Here is a 20,612-nt window from a genome sequence, read left to right on the forward strand (position 1 = left end):
GTTTTAACTCACTCATTTGATTTTACATTTACACTATATGTTTTCAAATTTGCTAGTCACTAACTGAATAAATAGTATTTAGAAGAGAAGAGAATAACAGAGTTGGAAGGGACCTTGAAGGTCTTCTAGTCCAACCCCTTGCTTAGGCAGGAAACGGTACACCACTTCAGACAAATGAATATCTAATATCTTCTTTAAAACATCCCGTGTTGGAGCGTTCACAACTAGTTGTTCCACTGATTAATTGTTCTAACTGTCAGGAAATTTTTCCTTAGTTCTAAGTTTAATTTCATGTAAACTATTTCTTATTCACAAAAGGCATATTTAATAGGCAGAGTAAGTATGTATAGATATATGAATGATGAGTGTTTAATGATTAGCTGTAAATTCATGAGTACATTTCTTTGGAAATAGGTCTTTTACATAGAAGCTGAATATTATTTATAGCCCTAGTTATTATTACAATACACATTTCATAATATTGAAAGCAGAAGTAAATATTGCTGTCTTCTTTGCTCTTATATATAAAAGAGTTCCTGAAAAAAAGCTTCCTCAGTTGGTTCTTAATTTCAGGAGTTTCTGGAATGTTTTATTATTTACAATGAATACTTTTTTGTTCCTAAATTTTTTATTTCTCATTCAGCCAGCTTTTCAATTATCAGGTAAAATGTATTCAATTATTTAAATTGTTTTAAACTATATGCATTTAAATTCAATTATTTAACTGTTAAATTGTTTAATTTATTTTTATTCGGTCACAGTTCTTCAGTTTGTTTTTTTGGCAGCACTAATGTATGGATGCATTCTCTATAATTACTGATTGTATCTAAATAATCTTTTAGAGATTAACATTATAAAGTTTTTAAAAACTTTTTATACCTTTTTAAAAAAACATTTTTTTCCTACTGGTTGGTATATTTTAATAATTAAGAATAGAAAATGTTTAAATTTAAATAGATGAGATACAATATAATTGTTTCAATATTTAAAATGTATAGAAGATGGAAAACACAGTAATAGTATAAATAGCATAGTATAAAAGTAGAATAACACAGTATAGTATAAAACTATACATTTTTATGGCTGAAAATGATTATATATCATTTCCATAGCATGAATGTTGTTACTCTATATTTATTATTATTGTTTATTTCATTTTATAGACAGTGAAACTTTTTTGATATACAATGAAAATCTTAATCGTTGCCTAAAACTTCAAGAATCTCGTTCCTTCTCCCTTGAAATCTGCAACAAGTATAGCGACCAGCAAAAGTTTAAGTGGGCATCCGATTATCAGTTATTGAATATGGCTGTAAGGTTATGTCTGAGTGTACCTTCCAAAACAAACATGGTTCCAGTTACACTGTCACCATGCAACAAAACCCTTGATGAACAAAAATGGGGATGCAGAAATGACACGCTTGTCCTTGCAACAGAAGAACTATTTTTAAATCCTGCTAATGGGCATGAGAATAAGGTTATAGTATCAGCAAACTCCACCAAAAAGAGTGTTTGGAAGATTTACGGAACACAGAAAATCTTATGCTCCCAGAAATATGAAGGTAAATATCTGAACATTAATCCTTCTTCCTGAATTTGCTTACCTAAATTCTCTTCCTCTTTGAATCTCTTTACCTGAAAATTGAAAAAAAATGATACTAAAGGTATAATTTCAAATTATATTATTTCCTAGTTGTCCTTTAACATATTAGTGTTGTCTTTTACATCATCTGAGAAAAAATGGAATATTCAGATAGTCTTTAACGTACAGCCCAAAATTTTTGCTAATCAGAGCAGTTGTCAAATGAGTTGTGCTCCACTTTATGACCTTTCTTGCCATAGAATCATTGTAGTTGTTAAGTTAGTAACATGGTTATTAAGTAAATCTGGCTTTCCCATTGACTTTGTTTGAAGATGATCAAAGGACATTTGAAATTTTGCTCCTGTGACCATCGGGATGCTGAAACATTCATGAGTATGAAAACCAGTCATGTCACTTTATTCAATGCAGTTGTAACTTTGAATTGTCACTAAATGAATATATGATTACTGTATTCTAAGATATAAATTCTGAAATTGATAGATTATATTCTCAATCTAACTTGCATATTTTTGATTTTTGTAATAGCTCTATTCACTATAGAAGGCAATTCCTTGGGAGCACCTTGTGTGTTTCCTTTTAAGTATATGAATAAATGGTATGCTGAATGCATAGTTAATGATGATGAACGCCAACGACTTTGGTGTGGAACAACTCCAGATGTGGACAAAGACTCTTTAACTGGATATTGCCCCATAAACGGTAAACTCTTATTTGATGATACATTTATTTATTTTGTATTTATTTATTATTATTTTTACCTTTATTATTTTTACAAACAACTCAAGGCAACAAACATACCTTCTTGGTATGAGGTGGCGCAGTGGTTAAATGCCGAGAGCCGAGGTGGCGCAGTGGTTAAATGCAGCACTGCAGGCTACTTCAGCTGACTGCAGTTCAGCAGTTTGGCTGTTCAAATCCCACCAGACTCAAGGTTGACTCAGCCTTCCATCCTTCCGAGGTGGGTAAAATGAGGACCCAGATTGTTGTTGGGGGCAATATGCTGACTCTGTAAACCGCTTAGAGAGGGCTGAAAGCCCTATGAAGCGGTATATAAGCCTAACTATTGCTATTGCTATTCTTCCCCCTATTTTCCCTACTACAACAACTCATTGAGGTGGGTTGGACTGAGAGAGAGTAACTGGCTAAAAATCACCAACTAGCTTACATGGACAGCTAAGACAGGATTTGAACTCACAATCTCTCTTTTTTAGCCTAATGTTTGAACTGGCTTTCATGCTATAGAATATCTATATCTATGTTTAAAAACAAGCCTTTTATAATAGACTGTGTCATGTTCACTACTGCAATATTTTAAAGCAGCTGTGCCCTATAGGTAGTGTCACAACATCTTGGCAATGGGTTATCAATTACAACTTAATATAGTACATTTTAAAATAAAATTAATTAAATTTTCAAATCACCCTTGCAATATAATTAGAAGTAACTATTTTTTTCATAGTTAAGGTGTTTAGATTGCAATTGTGGGAAGAAATGGGAAGAGAATGTTTTGTGTACTACCTTGAGGCCCTGCAAAAGGAAGGAAGAAAGGAAGGAAGGAAGGAAGGAAGGAAGGAAGGAAGGAAGGAAGGAAGGAAAGATGGATCAGAATGTCAGCAGAATAATTTTGGCATAAAGTTATCTCTTATGCATTTTATTAATGTTTTATACTGTGAGTTCATATTTTCACAAAATGTGGAACCCTCTTTTTTTAGAGACTATATCAGAGGTGGGTTGCTCCCGGTTCGTCCTGGATCGGCTGAACCAGTAGTAGCAGCAGCAGGATGCTCTGTCCCCCCACCCCCAGGATACTTCTGTGCATGAGTAGAAGCATCACGTGTGTGAGAGTGCACCTGAACCAGTAGCAACAAAATTAGCAACCCACCAGTGTACTATATCAAAATATTACATAAAACTGGCTTCAATTGTACCTTTTCTGCATTAATCGGCAACACTGATCTTGATTGACCAGAAAGCATCAGTAGTGGGGTGGGAGGAGAGCATCAGGAAATCTGAGGATTATAGGCTACGCTAAGATTTTAGGAAAAAAATCCCAAAAGAAATAAGTCACAAAGCACTTTTGTTCTGTTTTCAGTGTCAGGATCAAACTTCTTTTCAGGGAATCTTAATTTTTTTATATAGTCTTATAATATTTTAATACATATGCAGATATTCCTCAACTTACAACCATAATCATGTTGCTAAATGAAATATGTATTAAGTGAGTTTTTTTCCCATTTTATGATTCTTCTTGCCACTGTTAAGTGAATTATTGCAATTGTTAAGTAAGTAACATGGTTATTAAGTGAGTCTGGATTCTGGATCGGGTAGTCCTCAACTTACAACCACAATTAAGACCAAAATTTATGTTGCTAAGTGAAAAATTTGTTAAAGCGAGTTTTGTCCCATTTTATGACTTTTCTTGCCACATTCGTTAAGCGAATAACTGCGGTTCTTAAATTAGTAATACAATCATTAAGTGAATCTGTTTTCCCCATTGATTTGCTTGTCAGAAGGTCACAAAATCTGATCACACGACTCCAGGACACTGCAACATCATAAATATGAACCAGTTACCAATGATCTGAATTTTGATCATGTGACCATAGGGGATGCTGCAATGGTCATAAGTGTGAAAATGGTCATAAGTCACTTTTTTCAGTGCCATTGTAACTTTGAATGGTCACCAAAGGAACTGATGTAAGTCGAGGACTTCCTGTATATAATTTGGTATCAAAGTATAATAGTGAGATACTAATATTTTCATGGGATTCCTGATTGCCTGGAGGCATCTGTATGTTTCCTCATGGACCCCACTAGCAGCATTATTCTCATGCCTGGCAGAAGAAGCCAGGCAACCATGATTTGCTAGGATGAAGCTAGCATGACAACATATGAATTTTATCTGATTGCTTTAAGAGCTCTCCACCACCCATTTACACAGAAAGTCCCATACAAGCATGTTGCAATAGTCTAAACGTGTCCCCTTATCCTTTTTCCAAAAGGCAACTGGACTTTCTTGGTTTATTTTCTTTGACTTCTCATCCAAGAAGCTTATTCAATTCTGAAGTTTCTTGAACTAAAGAAGCTTCTTGAATGAGAAGGAAAATGTTTTCAAATTAAAATCTAACAAAGTCCAATTGCCTTCTAGAAAAAGTACCTTGGAACAACCATGATCTGGATGATTGAGATCATTTTGTTGCTCCATGAACATCTCATTTAAAAATGAGGTGCATGATATCCAAGGGTGTCTTGAAGGAGAATATCTAAAGCGCTGCTTGGCTTTACTCCTAGAACATATGGACAAAAGTCTCTGTTATCCGGGAAAGTTGTATAGCAATGTTGCTGTTTAGAAGTGGGGAATTGATTTACTTCACTGTGGTTTGATGAAGAAAAGCACCATTCAAAATCTGCAGATTACTTGTTCAATAACTAAAACTATGCAATGAAAATATAAACACTTTGCTACTTGCTACTTGGACTTTGTTACTAATAACTCTATTTTCCATAATGCTTACAGATAAAAATGATAACTTTTTCTGGACCAAAAATCATTGGACAGAAGATCTCTACCAGATCAATTCTGGCTCAGCTCTAACATGGGATGAAGCAAGAAAAAGCTGCCAGCAACAAAATTCAGAATTATTGAGCATCAACGAATTATATGAGCAAGCATATTTGACAGGTATCACATAACAAAGCATTTCTTAGAAGACTTCTAAAGGCATTCCTGATTTTAAAAAAATGTTTTCATCTGTGGTAAGCAATCTCAAAAGATTCATATAAGAAACATCATTTTTCCTCCAGAGAAATTATCTTCTCAAAAATATTTGATGCTTTGAAACAGTCTTTGTTTGAATTATCCACTTTCAAGGAACAAGTATTTCAAGTATTTCACTGAATTTGAATTCCAAAGATGAACATTTATCTGATTGATTTGAAATTAATACTTAAATATTAATAGAAGAAAATACTTGTAGCTCAGGTTGAATTGTTGAGTTCTTGGTGCCCTCTAAACTTGGTTGTTTGCTTGAAGATGTTTCATTACCTAACTAGGCAACATCCTCAGTGTGGTGTTTTCTCCCTCTTCTTTGGTTAAAGTATTGTGCTCTGCTTAATTATTTGGTGTTAATGACTCCTTTCACTTTTGAATAGGGTGTAAATGGTGCTATCTCTTTGTGTCTATATCAATATAGATTTACATACCATTCAAAAGTGACAATTAAAAAGCTAAGACGGAAACAAAAAAATCAGAACACATCCTCTTCAACCACTTAACACTAAGATAAGGAGACATTAAAGGTAAAGATAAAGATTTCCCTCGTACATATGTGCTAGTCGTTCCTGACTTCAAAGCTGAAGAGCCAGCGCTCTCTGCAGACATCTCCATGGTCATGTGGCCGTCATGACTAAATGCCAAAGGCACACGGAACACTATTATCTTCCCATCAAATGTGATTCTTATTTTTCTACTTGCATTTTTACATGCTTTCAAACTGCTAGGTTGGCAGAAGCTGGGAAAAATAACGGGAACTCACTCTGTTATGTGGCATTAGGGATTTGAACTGCTGTCCTTTCTGATCAACAAGCTCAGCATCTTAGCTACTGAACCACCGCATTCCATAAGGAGACATCAACACCAAATAATTAAGCATAAAACAATAATCTCACCAAAGAACAGGGAGAAAACATCATACTTATGTGTCTGAGTGCCAAATTCCAAAAGTTCCCTAGCATTTTTAAATTTAACTTGATTAAATTTAACTGTCTACTATTGACCTCATTCCATTCCTAAGAGTCTGTAAGGAGCAGGCATAAGCGCATCATCGTGCCTACCATCCCTGCCCTACTGTCCCCATTCATTCGTACCCATTTCATTCATACTCATGTTCATTCTTATGCTTATTATCTTGTAAATGATTGACAAATAAAATAAATAAATAAAATAAAAAATAAATAAGCTACTCATGGTTTCCCAGTGAAAATCATGGTTATGTCTGTCCATGTATTGTGAGGTTAAGGAGTTTTCGTTGTACAAATAGAAGAGAATATAAGTAGGTCATGCTCAAATTGAAGATTCCTTGATGCTTGGTGGTTTTCATGCAGATTAGTTAACATATTCAGTAAAATTTTCATTGTGCTTCGATTGTGTCTGATTGCTAGTTGATTTTATGGTACTTTTGCGTGTCTGTCCTATGTAGTGGCTGTTACATACATATATAACACACACACACACACACACACACACAAACACGTATATGTATATATTAAGGTTATAGCTTCAGACTAAGGGAATGATAGTTGTACTTCAGGTTCAGTTGTACTTTGTCTATTTTGTCTTCAGCCTCAGAGCTACAGAGTTGATCAATATGTGGATTTTCTTTCTCAACTAGGATTAACACAAAATTCAGAAGCCAACTACTGGATTGGTCTTAATAATCCAGATTTTGACAATGGATGGCAGTGGATTAGTGACCAACCTTTAAAATATTTAAACTGGGCTCCAGGTGAGTAAAAGTTTATAGTTAAAAGGCCATTGGTATTTCATAAAGAAAATTGTAAACATTTAAGGATAATAAGATTAGAATATTTGGAAATTCTTGTTGTATTATCTTAAGTAGGTCAGGGAAGCATTTAAATATTTTGTAGTCTTTTTTTGTAATGAGATGTATTTATTATATTTTTTATTTAACCCACACTTTATTTAGAAATGCTCTAGTTTCTTATATGAAGTATATAAACATTGATTCTGACAGTATTGTCATCTTCACTTTTTTCATCACCCCAAAGATGCCTTTGATCCTGACAGAAAACTCTTAAAAGAAACTCAGTAGCTGTGTTTAGCTCAATGTGGTAATGATAGTATAGTATATAGTGTAATACTAATACAGTGTTAAGGGTTTTTAGTTGAATTGTATAGAATGTGAAGGATGTGTGTTTTTGTTTTATTTTTATGGTTTTCTTATGTATGATGTACACTGAAGATGGCACTTAATTTCATTGTATGAAGTGCAATGACATTAAAGTAAACTAATCATCTTGTGTAGAGTTTGTAGGCCTGTGCAAGATGGCTCCATTCCTCACTGATGTGCCACATAATTCCTGTCGCTCATGACAGTTGAGGTGGAGGCTTAGCCTTGACTTGAAAAATTGTTCTGCCTCATATACAGACTTAATCTGGCTGGGCCCAAAAGGTCACTGATTGGAAGTAGGCAGCCATTACAGTCCAGTTCATCGAAGGAGAATACCAGTTTGACTATGTTGCTCTGAGAGCTTGCATTGAAGCTTTGTTGAAATGATGCATCCTTTCAAAGCACTGAACTGTTTTAATAGTTAGCATTATAACAAGGAGAAAAATGGCATTTGTCACAAGCCACCATTGGTCAATTAAATATGAAATACAGAAATACAATACCTTACCCAAATGATAGATACATAGCTACAGAGGGAAACTTCCACAGTAGATATAGGAAAGCTCCTATATATTTATTATAGCAGATAAAATTGTATCTTGAGATACAATTGAAGAAGAAGGCAGAAAACCATTATGATGTTTTACGATTAAAAAAATGTTTATCTTATCATCTTGAACATCAAGCAGTGATAGGGAAATCTGGCTCACTCTCTGTTGCAGGTAGTCCCTCTTCAGAAACAGGAAAAACCTGTGGATTGTTACAGGGTCGGAATGGCAAATGGGAAAATAATCTGTGTGAACTGAAGAATGGATACATCTGTAAGAGAATAAACTCTTCAATACAGGCATCTTTGCCTTCTTTAGGTAGGTTGCAAACTGAAAATTAAGTTAACTGAATAAATATTTTTTCACTGATATGCACAGCACTCATGCCCAAGTAACATTTTTTTAAAAAAACAATTCCTATTGATGATTTTGGTCCCAGAGCAACTATTTAGAATAATGTGAAATAATAGATACCTGAGCTGGAGAACGTGCAGAAATTCACATTATGCAAAACCAATTTTGTTTAAACCAAAAAGGTCCACTAAATGGCAGGAGGTAAGGTAACCTAAAAATCCTATGTGCATACTTATGCTTATAGCTGGGGTCGGGATGGGGAGATACTGAATTCTCATGACTATTCTGATGATCCAAGATCCTGAGGAAATAGGAAAAAAAATGTATTTAGCATAATTTTAATTTCAGAAAATGTTAATATGAAATGTTGCATACCTCTTAGACGAGTTTAATTCTGAAAATTTGCAGAACTAAAGCTATGCATATATAGAAAAGATCCTAAACTGCAGACAGCCTTCGTCTTATGACAAGTCGCGTAACAATCATTCAGAATTAAGATCCAGAACCAGGTGATGCAAAGCATCTCTAGCCATCATAAAATCTCATCCCATCCCTCACCTCCAAACTGTCTTTGGAAGATTCGGCAACCAGTTTACCTTTAGGACCAATACTATGTCCCACAATCACAGAACATGATTTTTACTGGGGGGCAGGGGGTTGCCTGAAAGAATGGATTCTCACTTACAAATACACATTTGCTTAACTAACTCAATGACTTGTTTAGTGAATGCTACAAAAGATGTGGTAAAATCAAGTCCCATTATATGGATGCTTATAACTCAACTTATGATCATAATAACTTATAACAAAAAATCTGATCGGAACTCAAGGACTATCTTGAGTGTGTGTGTGTGTGTGTATGTGTGTGTATGCATGTATGTATGTGTATACACACACACACACACACAAACAACGCACACATATATCCTATATATCCTATATCACATACATACATACATACATACATACATACATACATATTTACGATACATACGATACATACGATACATATAGATACATACATATATATCATATATGTATATCATATATGTATAGGATACATATAGATACATATAGATACATATAAATACACACCACTCTCACTACTCTCCCGGCCTTCTGTAAAGCGACCAAGACCTGGCTGTTCCGGCAGGCCTGGGGCTGTTGATTAATTTCCAGCCCCACCTGATGGAATGAATGTTGTATTAATTTTTAACATTGTATTTTATATATTTTAAATGTTTTTAATTTGTTCTGAGCCGCCCAGAGTCCCAAGGGAGTGGGTGGCATACAAATTTTATTAAAGTTCAAAGTTCAAAGTGTATGTATGTATGTATGTATATATGTGTATGTTTTCATAGATTTTCCCCAGTCCAAGTATGCAGGTCTTGACGTATTCGGGTCTTTTCCCATGTAAGATTACAATACACCAAGACCTACCTACCTACCTACCTACCTACCTACCTACCTACCTACTTACTACCTACTTGCCTACCTGCCTGCCTGCCTGCCTGCATGCCTGCCTGCCTGCCTGCATGCCTGCCTGCCTGCATGCATGCCTGCCTGCCTGCCTGCCTGCCTGCATGCCTGCATGCCTGCCTGCCTGCATGCATGCATGCATACATACACACACACATACATACATACACATATAGATATACAAACATAGATACACACAAACACACATATATATGATATATATGTATGTATATATGTATGTATGCTGCTGCCAAATTTATTTTTAGTTTGTTCTCTGTAAATTTCAATAAAATAAGATGAAAGTTTTGAAGAAAAGCAATGATCTAGTAAAAAATAGTTATGCCAATTAATATACACTATAAAAGCATTAATAATTTAAGAACAGTTAAACAATCATGTAGGACATAATAAGTTGCTTCTTTAGTACCTCCTGATTCACGAAAGATTAGACTGGAAAATTAGATCTGATTCAATAAATCCTGATGACTCTTCAGGATGATATCCTCAAAACAATAGACAAAATACCTTATATTTAAGATGCATTGCTTCAAATTTGCTTCTAACAAATTCTGTTTATTGAATCAATTACATCCTAATACTAGATCAGGATATATTTCCTACCTCCACTCCCAAATCTTGATGGTTTACATATAACTACTGTCTTTTTTAGATGATCTTAAGCCAATTAAATGTCCAAATAACTGGGTTGGATATGCAAAACACTGTTACCGTCTGAATAGAGATCGCAAAACGTGGAAGGATGCTTCAGTCTCCTGCCAAAAGGATGGTGGACATTTACTAAGTATACATGATATTGAGGAATACAGCTTTGTTTTTTCTCAGCTTGGCTATGGTGAGTATATTTAGAAGCCTTATTTCCTGTTTCGTATACTCTGTGGGACATGAATGTCAGGAGAAAAAAAAAGCTGCTGATGTGCCATCAAACCCCCCCCCCCCCAAAAAAAAACAACAACAACATTTTTTAGGCCTTAAAACATTTGTAAAAAATCTACTCAGCTTATGTGGTTTAAATGATGCAACAAGTGCTGCATACATTCATGGCACACATCCTGCTGTATATGTCCAGATTACATTCTGACCAACATAGCACAGAGTTCTATGGGCTGGAGGATTATCTACAACCTCTGGACTTTATTCATTACATTTGAGAAGAAATGAATAAAATGGATTTATCTTTTTAGAATCAACAGATAATTTGTGGATAGGACTAAATGACCAGAAGACTTCTTCATATTTTGAATGGAGTGATGGTACTACAGTGAGATTCATCAAATGGCAGAAAGGAGAACCCACACTTATAAGCAACATGCAGGAAGACTGTGTCATCATGACTGGGAAGGTAACAATAAGAACCCTTAATTGTCTGGTGGAGATTTTTTCTCTCTCTTCAGTTATCTATTGGATAAAATTTGTGTCTAAACCATTTGTTTAATGTAACCTATTTTCCATAACAATTTATTCCATAGATCTTTTTTGATCTTTGATCTTTCCACATTTCTTTTTTTCCTTCTTCTACTTTTAAAATTATAGACAACCCCAAAAGAGTTTTTGTTTTTATGAATAACTTATATTTATCATATTAAAAATTGAAATTGACATATGAAAAATTAAAACTGACATATTCGCTGCTGCTAACTCTTCTCACAATTGTTTGGATGGAATTTCAATATTGTGTTGCTGTTTTTTCAATGTGCGCTGGAATAAATTCTAATCTCATAGCTCCAGGACCCCTATGACCACATTTTAAGAATCAGTACTTTTGATAATAGCAATAGCAATAAAACTCACAGTGCTTTTACAGCCCTCTCTAAGTGGTTTACAGCATCAGCATATTGCCCCCAATAATCTGGGTCCTCCTTTTACCAACCCTGGAATCATGTGGGTCTGAGTCAACCTGGAGCTGGTGACAATCAAATTGCCAAACTGCTGGTAGCTGGTGATCAACAAAATTAGTCTGCAATAGTGCTTTCTAACCACTGCGCCATCATGGTTCCCATTTTGAGAGCCTCCAAAACATGGTTGGAGGTTTTTTTATTTGATTAAATAGAGTTGTTTTGTTCTAAGTTATCTGACAGCTCTAGGTTAAGATCTGATTTAAATTATTATGGATGTGTATATTCTGGAGCTTATTCCAGAATATTGCTTTTAAATATTTTTGATGTGTTCTTTTTTTCATGATAATTTTTGCTTGTTGGATTCGCAGGGGTGGGTTTCTCGCCCCGTTCCAACCGGTTCGGTTGGAATGGGGCCGGTGGCATCCTAGTGCACGCGCGCGGTGCACGCATGCATACTAGCGTCTGCACGACGCTCCAGCTGCTCCTGGAGGATCACGCAGGCGCTGTATGCGTCCTGCGCATGCGTAGAAGCGCAGAACTCATCAAAACCGGGTAAGGACCGCAGGCAGGCAGGCGCGCCCTTCACCATTCCCGGAAGTTACCGACCAACCGGTTCGCAGGGACCGCCGCGAACCGGTTGAAACCCACCCCTGCTGGATTGCTATTAAGTAATGAGCTAATTTTATTGACCATGTTGATTGTATTTTTGTTTAACAATATTGTTTGATAAGGCATTATTATTTATCAGAGTAAGGAATGAATATATAAAGGTATTTAACTCTATATAGAAAGACTGAGCTTTTGTGATTAAGGAGATAACTGAATACTCGGGGAAAGGACAGAATGTTAGTAATAAAGTTATTAATTATGTTGGGTAACTGTGATTAGTCACACTCATAAACATTATTTGTTGGGGAAATCTTCATTTATAAAAGCACCATAAAGCCTACTTTTTGGCTTATTCTACAGTTTGGTAATTACAGAGGGCTCTGGGATAGAGGTGGCTTGTTCCTGGTTCAGCCCAGATCGGGCAAACTGGTAGTAGCAATGGCTGGAGGTTCCACCCACCTGCCTGGATGCTTCTGTGTATGCACAAAAGCATCATGCAGACATGAAAGCATGCACATGTGTACAAATGAACCAATAGTAAAAAATTGGAAACCCACCACTGCTCTGGAAGCTACTAAACAAACATTCAGAAACCTCATGGAGCCATTATATGTCTATTCATATTGAAATGGATTGCTACTATGTAATTAATATTTTGCTTTAATATGTATAGTACATTATAATAAGTAAGTAAATGAAGAAATACATGCTGAGTTCAATTGGGCATTTTATTCAGAAAACTGGGAATAAACGTTTAATCTGTATTGACTGAAGAACAAAAGCTTATTTAGGTGTGCTAAATTTGGATTTAAGTGTGCTACTGGCTGTATATTTGGTGGGGGAAAAAACCTAATACAATTTTATTTTGTATTTTGGAAATTTGTAATATTAATGAATTATATATTGAAATAATTTAATTTTTGTGGTCTATGTTTACCATTCCCAACTTTAATTTAAACATTTGCATCTTTTTGCAAAATGTTAGTCTGGCTGCAGATTTTAGGCAAATGAAGTTATAACAAGTATTGTGCAGTAATCCAGCTCATGGGGGGAAAAACAAAAATATAATTAATGACAAAAATAGGAAGGGGTAAAAGTAATGGACTCCTTTTCAGTGAGGTTTGTTCATCCTTCCATCCTCAGAATGGATACATGGCAGATCATTTCTGTGAAGAGGAATTAGGATACATCTGTAAAAAAGAGTCTTCAGAATTTCTTCCTGAAACAGATGAGGTTGCTGATCCAAAATGCCAGAAAGTAAGCCTAAAGAACTGTGTAGTTCTTGATCTTTTATAATAATTATTCATCCTCTTATGAAGTTTTGGAAATATCAACGAGAAAGCTACTTTTGCCTTCACGCCTAACATTGGTGTCGACTCTTAGCAATCACATAGATAGAAAGATTTTCTCTGCAATATTTTAAGAAGATAATTTATTCACATTTCCATATGACAAAAAAACCTGAGATAATGGTTAAACATAAGGAACACACACACACACACACACACACACACACACACACACACACGCACACAATCTGAAACTGAAAAATGGTGATGTCTACTGGCACAAGTACAAATTTACTTTATAGTAAACTGTGCTGTCTTTGGACATCCAAATTTAAGCAACGTTCTTACAAAATTAAACCAATTTGAAGCTGCTGACACAGAAGTTAAATTTTACAAATTTATGTCTATCAACATTTATTGATTTTACAGCATCTTTTAGATTCTGAGCCTATTACTATGTGCCACATAAAATATGAACTTAAAATAATTAAAGGTCACTCTTTGATAAAGATAACTTGGGTGAATCTGAGAATCTTTCATTTGGGCAGGATGAAAATATAAAATAAATAAATTTAGGCTAATATAATTCTATTTATATGTATGCTACATTAACAGGGCTGGAAAAGATATGGTTTCTATTGTTACTTAATTGGAAAGACACTTGGATCATTTTCAGAAGCAAAGACATCTTGTGAAACAAACCAAGGATTTCTTATCTCTGTGGAGAATAGGTAAATATGTTGAACGGGATAGAACTAAATATTTAACCAACCAACCAACCAACCAACCAACCAACCAACCAACCATCCATCCATCCATCCATCCATCCATCCATCCATCCATCCATGTCTATCTGTCTGTCTGTCTGTCTGTCTGTCTGTCTCTGTCTGTCTGTCTGTCTGTCTTAATCCCCCATCTATTTATCATCTATGAATGAGCTCAAGATCAACTATTTGCAGAGGATTGTTCACTTTTTTCTTCACTTTACTTAGCAAAGAAAATAGTAAATAGTTTTTTAATCTGCTTTTTAAACTAATTTACTTTAAAGTAAACTCTGCTGTGATATCTAGAGACATATGAAAAAAAAATCTAGGCATGGAAAACATTTTTGCCAATTTCATTCCTTGATTCTAAATTTTGTTTATTATTTTATCCTCATGTTTGTGGATTATTCATTTTTCTGAATTATGCCTAATTTTTATACTAATTTTACATGAGTTCATTTGGCATATCATCTAAAACTTGGTAATTTCCCTGATTACTGATTTATTTATATGGATTACTGATTATTGTTGTGATTAATGAATATTTCAAACTAAATGTTTTCCAGGATATATTTTAATGTTAATTCAGCTCTTCAGTTTTTCCAGTTTCCAAAAGATTTTTCAGAGTGTGTAAGAATGAGATGTAGCACCTAGCTGCAACACTAAACCAGCCTCTTTTATGACATTCCAGATAGGAATGCTATATTAGTATACTATGAAGAATTTTTTGGAGCAGTGCTCTCCAACTTGGGATGTATATTTTTGTCCACTGCTGTGCAAGAAGACAACATTAGGATGTCTATTGTTTCTCAAAAATAAAAAATAAGACAATATAAAAAATATAAAATGTATAGTATATATTTGGATTATGTTTTATAATACACATAAGACAGGAGTAAAATAATACATAGATATAATTTACACTAAACATAGTTTTATTGAGGTACACGTTTAATGTTTCTACTGATAAGGATGTGTGATTAAAAAATTATGGAGAGCACTGCTGTAGAATAGTATTTCCCAAACTCAGCAACTTTAAGATATGTGCACTTCAGCTCCCAGAATTCCCCAGATAGCCAGGGAATTCTGGGAGTTGAAGCCCACAATCTTAAAACTGTCAAAATTGGGAAATACTGCTGTAGAGAATGTTATGATGCAACTGATGTCTTGTTCAGACAGCTAGGTCAAGAGAGCTACAGCATGTGACTTTTTTATTTTATTTGTAGCAGGGATTGGGCAGGCCTTTTCATTGACCATGGCAGCATTTACTAAGCATTTACTAAGAGACCTCAGTAAGATGTCCTTATCCAAAGGCCTGTCCTTATCCTAAATATTCAGGCAAATATGTAGTCTTTGCTGTAAGGAAGATTAAACTCCAGTCCTGGTAGCCTTAACATATGTTATGGGAGCATATATTAGCTCTGATCAAGAATCTGTAAATATAGTATTGTACTTTCAGATCTGAGAGTATAATGATGGTGATAGTGATAATTTTATCCCCACTGTTTTAAATGTACTGAATCCTCCTGCCTCCTATTTTCTCTTCAACAACCCTTTGAGGTGGATTGACTGGTAAAAGTGTAAAATGGGTCTGAGATGCAGAATTTGAAAATGGAGAAAATCAGAGACCATCCTGATATGAATTATTTTTACCACAGATTTGAGCAGGCCTTCCTGACCAGCCAAATTGGACACCGTCCTGAAACATATTTCTGGATTGGCCTTTCGGATGTAGCAAATCCAGGCACTTTCAACTGGACCAATGGAGACCCCGTTCAGTTCACTCACTGGAATGCAAAAATGCCTGGTATGGAATCTGTCAGAGAAAATACATCCTAGCAGGAAAGCTTTTATCCTTTTTAGCTTGTCTATGGTGATGCATTAAATTTAACTGGCTCTGGTCTTCCATCCTGCCAGGCCAAAATCTTGGCTGCGTTGCCATGAGAACGGGAGATGCTGCTGGACTGTGGGATGTTGTCAATTGTGAAGAGAAGGCCGCCTTCCTTTGCAAGCAATTGGCTGAAGGCGTGACGCCTCCTCCAATCCCAGAACCAACACCCCTTGCCAACTGTCCTGAGGGATGGATCGCAAGCCCAACAAGGAATATCTGCTTCAAGGTAAGTCAGCCCATTTTGGAATCAAAGCATTTGCTTGCTCAACCAGATTCACCCTTTGAGACCAGCCAGGTCAAGAGGCAGACACTGCAACAGGAGTTGGCATTCCAGCCTCTCCTCCTGTCCATTCCGGGGGGAATTTGAAGCCCTTCAGCCATAACTAACCCCTCCTCTGAAAAGGAAATAGAACAAGGAAGGAATCATAGAAATCATGGAAACTGGTCACATTCCTTTGCAGCCAGCATATCTTTGGCCCTTTCTCTGAAATCCCCATTAATTGTCTTGAGACACTTTCGGCTACTATGACCCAAGAAATCTGGGCTTAAGAAACCCAGTTAAGATGATTATTATTATTGAATTAACCTAAGACAGTTATGGCCCTAACAGAAAGGTTGCAACTTGGCATTTTTGTTGCAATCAACGCTTCATATATTTTTAACTCTTTACAACTTCATTTGTGTAGATTTGTCATAACTTTTTTTTTCTACCATTCAATTGTGTTTGTTTCTCAGAGACTGCCTGGATAAATCCATTCAGTTACTTTGGCAAAGTTTTTTTTATTAATAGTTCGTCGTTTTCCTCCTTCCTAAGACTGAGAGGGAGTAACAGGTCCAGTTACCCAGCTGGCTTTATGTCTAAGGCAAGATTAAAACTCATTATCTCCCAGTTTGTAGCCTGATGCCCTAATCAGTACACCAAACTATCTGCCTAACTGTCTTTTAAACAGATGTCTGAATCATCACATGTCTAAATCATCATTATTATCATTATCATCAACTTACAACCTTTGAATTGGGAATAGCAATAGCAATAGCAGTTAGACTTATATACCGCTTCATAGGGCTTTCAGCCCTCTCTAAGCGGTTTACAGAGTCAGCATATCGCCCCCACAGTCTGGGTGCTCATTTCACCCACCTCGGAAGGATGGAAGGCTGAGTCAACCTTGAGCCGGTGAGATTAGAACCGCTGAACTGCAGTTAACAGTCAGCTGAAGTGGCCTGCAGTACTGCACCCTAACCACTGCGTTACCTCAGCTCTTAGAGAGGGGAATGGGTGTAGAAAATTCAGCAAGTGTTCTTTTATATCCAATTTGCATAGCTCTATTTATGACAGTAGCAAAAAAGAAAAAAAATCAACCCCTCTCCCTTTAACTTCTCTTTAACATCAATAGGTATTCTATTAGGAGTGGTGCAGTGCAGAGGTGGGTTGCTACAGGTTCAGCCTAGTTCAGGCAAACCGATAGGGGAATTCAGGCCTGGGTCGCAGAACTGGCAGTGACCCAGGCCTGCCATGCCCCCAAACCATTTTCCTTGCTACTGCTTGCCCGCCGCCATTTTGGATTTTAGTGACTATGCATGCAAAGTTCACTGTAAATTGTTCTGCACACACAGAATAATTTACATTGCACCCATGAGCAAAATGAGTGTGCAGGTTGCATTCAGGTTGTGTGCGGGTTGCTAACCGGCAGTAACGCTGGCAGCAACCCACCCTGGTGCAATGGCCTAAAAGTGGAGCTCTCACCTTAAAATCAGGAGGCTGTGAGTTTGATCTTAGGTAGAGGCAGCTATTTCTCTCTCTGGGCAGAATGAGAATGTATCTTCTGAACATAACTCTGCACTGGCGACATAAAGGGCATCTGGCCACTCAGCTCCATTCAGTTGCCCAGACTCCACCCCACAAGGGATTATGAGGTTGTTAAAAGATGATGATGATGATGAAAAGGTATTCTATTGGTTAGAAAAATGTAAAAAAAAATTGGATAATTAATTGAAAAGATAATCAAATATGAGCTAAGAAGGGTAGTAGATAACTGCAGTGTTAATGCTTATTTGTAATGAGATGTATTTATATATATGCATTTAGGGCTATACAGAGAAGAAAACTGAAAAGAAAACTTGGTTTGAGGCACATGACTTTTGTAAATCAATTGGAGGAGACCTGGCTTCTTTTCATAGTAAACAAGAGTTTTATTTAGTAAACAAACTGTGAGTATAATAAACTTAATTTTTTTATATGTCAAGGCAGAAACTCCTGACAAATGGTTTATTGGAGCACTGAATTCATCATCATAGAATATATAATTAGTGTAAACCTCATAACCCTAGATATATTCATTCTGAAGTACTTCGCATATAGTTGAGTTTTCTCTCAGGGCCTTAAGAATTAGAGATCCAATTTATGTCAATAATCAGTGACTAAGTTCGCCATAACTATTTTTCTTTTTTTTTTAAGTAAAACCTCCTTAAGTGGTTACAACAGAAATAATAATGAATGTTCAAAAGCATAGATTAAGTTACAATTATCATCAAAGTAACAAGCCTTTTAGTATTATCCCATACATGAATACTTAAATTCTATATTAGTCATCAGAATCTATTCCCATTCAAATGGGTATATTTCAGCTGTAAGGGCATATGTCATATTTGAGATCTTGGATATTTCTTGGGGTTGTTCATTTACTGACATGCTTATATTCTGCATGTGGAAAAAAACACAGAAAAGAAATTTCAGTGTTGCATTAAATAAGACATGCATAAATTATATTTTAATGTATTCGCTGATTCTTGCATTTTAGGCTGCAATATCAACACAGCTGGGTTGGTTTAAGAATTGTGGATTCTAGCCCAGGATATACTTGGACTGATGGGTCTCCTGTAAGTATATAAGTAATGTGCAAAATATAGATGCTAAGTGGAATTGCTGGTATTCTTAATATTTAATGTAGTACAGTATTAGTAATATTTTATAGATATTTTCATACATATAACAGTAGTCTAGTTAACTGTTAAATGAATTATTACAGTCTTAATATAAACACAAGGTCGTTATTTGACTTGATTCAGATTATTTTGATACTGATGATGCTATTGCCAGATTAAGAAGATAATTTTCATTGCACTTACCAAAAGCAGATGGCATGGTGGCTGACCATGAGCCCCTGGAAAAAAGGCTGAAAACCTCCAAAGCAATTGAAGAGTAAAAGAGATCTACAGAAATGTAGGAGATAGGTGGAAATTAATCACAGTGGGGGTGACCCAGAAAGAGGACCAATGCAAGGAAGATCCCCTTTGGGGAGGAAGGAGTGAACTGAGCAAGCAACATTTCTAAATACTGGATTTCACTCATTTTCCCTGCTAACAGAAAAACCTGTATTACTATGGAAGGCAAAGGAAAAGTAACAAGGATTTAGTGTAGGGGGAGCAATGAATGCATTCTTGGATGATGGACCAGTACACATGCCTTGAAGAAGTATGTTGTACCTTTTCAGAAGAATAGTTTTTTCAGAAAATATTAGATAATTATTGACCTATATCCAACTTTCTTTAGGTATTTCCTTGCTGTAGTGTAAAGAACTCTGGAAGAAGTTAATTACATGAAACCATATCTTTAGGTTTGGAAGTGGAGACACACAAGTCATACGTACTTATAGCTGATTTTTGGCAAGGTCATGATGGAGGATTGCACCTTTGTTGATATTACTTGACTTCTCAGTGGGCTTTTCATTGCTATCAACCATGGTATCCTTCTGGATCAACTCCGTGAACTTGGAAAGAGGAACACTTTATTGTCATTATCCTTCTTTCTGAAGGAGGGATTTCAATTGGCATGGCTGTTAATTTCTAAACCATAGATTATGGTTTGTCTCAGAGCCTAATACCCTTTCCACTTTTATTTAGCATCTACCTAAAACTGGTCAGTAATATGATCCATTGACACAAAGTTAAATATGATCAATGAGGGATATATAACCTTATATCTCAGCCATTGAATGAACGGGTGATTCATTTGAGCCCCTTTTCCTCATGTCTGTAGTTTGCTAGGTTCTGGAGGCAATAAATATTCTTTCATTAATTTATTTAATTTATATGCTACTAATTATGCCCATAAGGCTACTCTGAATGACTTACAAAATAGTAAAAAAATAAACATAAAAACAGTTAAAATTGAGAATATTTAAATAAAACCTTAGGGATCTTAATCCCAGCAAATTGAGGCAGTTTGGAATTAAGAAGCCAACTGACTGCAGGGAGATTCCATTTCTAATTATGGATGGCAACATGCTCCCTTGAGGTATGCTGCATTTATG

At 35.7% G+C, this 20,612-nt stretch overlaps 1 protein-coding gene across 1 annotated transcript in view; it reads left to right on the forward strand.

The window, feature by feature from the left end:
• The first annotated feature begins 601 nt into the window (after window positions 1–601).
• LOC116520744 (macrophage mannose receptor 1-like) overlaps window positions 602–20,612 on the forward strand; it is a 44,261-nt gene continuing 24,250 nt past the window's right edge. The window contains exons 1-14 of the mRNA XM_032235071.1: window positions 602–662; window positions 1,164–1,562; window positions 2,129–2,302; window positions 5,121–5,285; window positions 6,994–7,107; window positions 8,235–8,378; window positions 10,564–10,746; window positions 11,096–11,253; window positions 13,502–13,615; window positions 14,263–14,378; window positions 16,070–16,218; window positions 16,329–16,528; window positions 18,389–18,510; window positions 19,101–19,179. Coding sequence (XP_032090962.1) covers window positions 602–662; window positions 1,164–1,562; window positions 2,129–2,302; window positions 5,121–5,285; window positions 6,994–7,107; window positions 8,235–8,378; window positions 10,564–10,746; window positions 11,096–11,253; window positions 13,502–13,615; window positions 14,263–14,378; window positions 16,070–16,218; window positions 16,329–16,528; window positions 18,389–18,510; window positions 19,101–19,179 — 2,178 coding nt within the window. The remainder of the gene's footprint in view (window positions 663–1,163; window positions 1,563–2,128; window positions 2,303–5,120; window positions 5,286–6,993; window positions 7,108–8,234; window positions 8,379–10,563; window positions 10,747–11,095; window positions 11,254–13,501; window positions 13,616–14,262; window positions 14,379–16,069; window positions 16,219–16,328; window positions 16,529–18,388; window positions 18,511–19,100; window positions 19,180–20,612) is intronic.

Source organism: Thamnophis elegans, chromosome Z, assembly GCF_009769535.1.
Source record: "Thamnophis elegans isolate rThaEle1 chromosome Z, rThaEle1.pri, whole genome shotgun sequence".
Taxonomy (NCBI): Eukaryota; Metazoa; Chordata; class Lepidosauria; order Squamata; family Colubridae; genus Thamnophis; species Thamnophis elegans.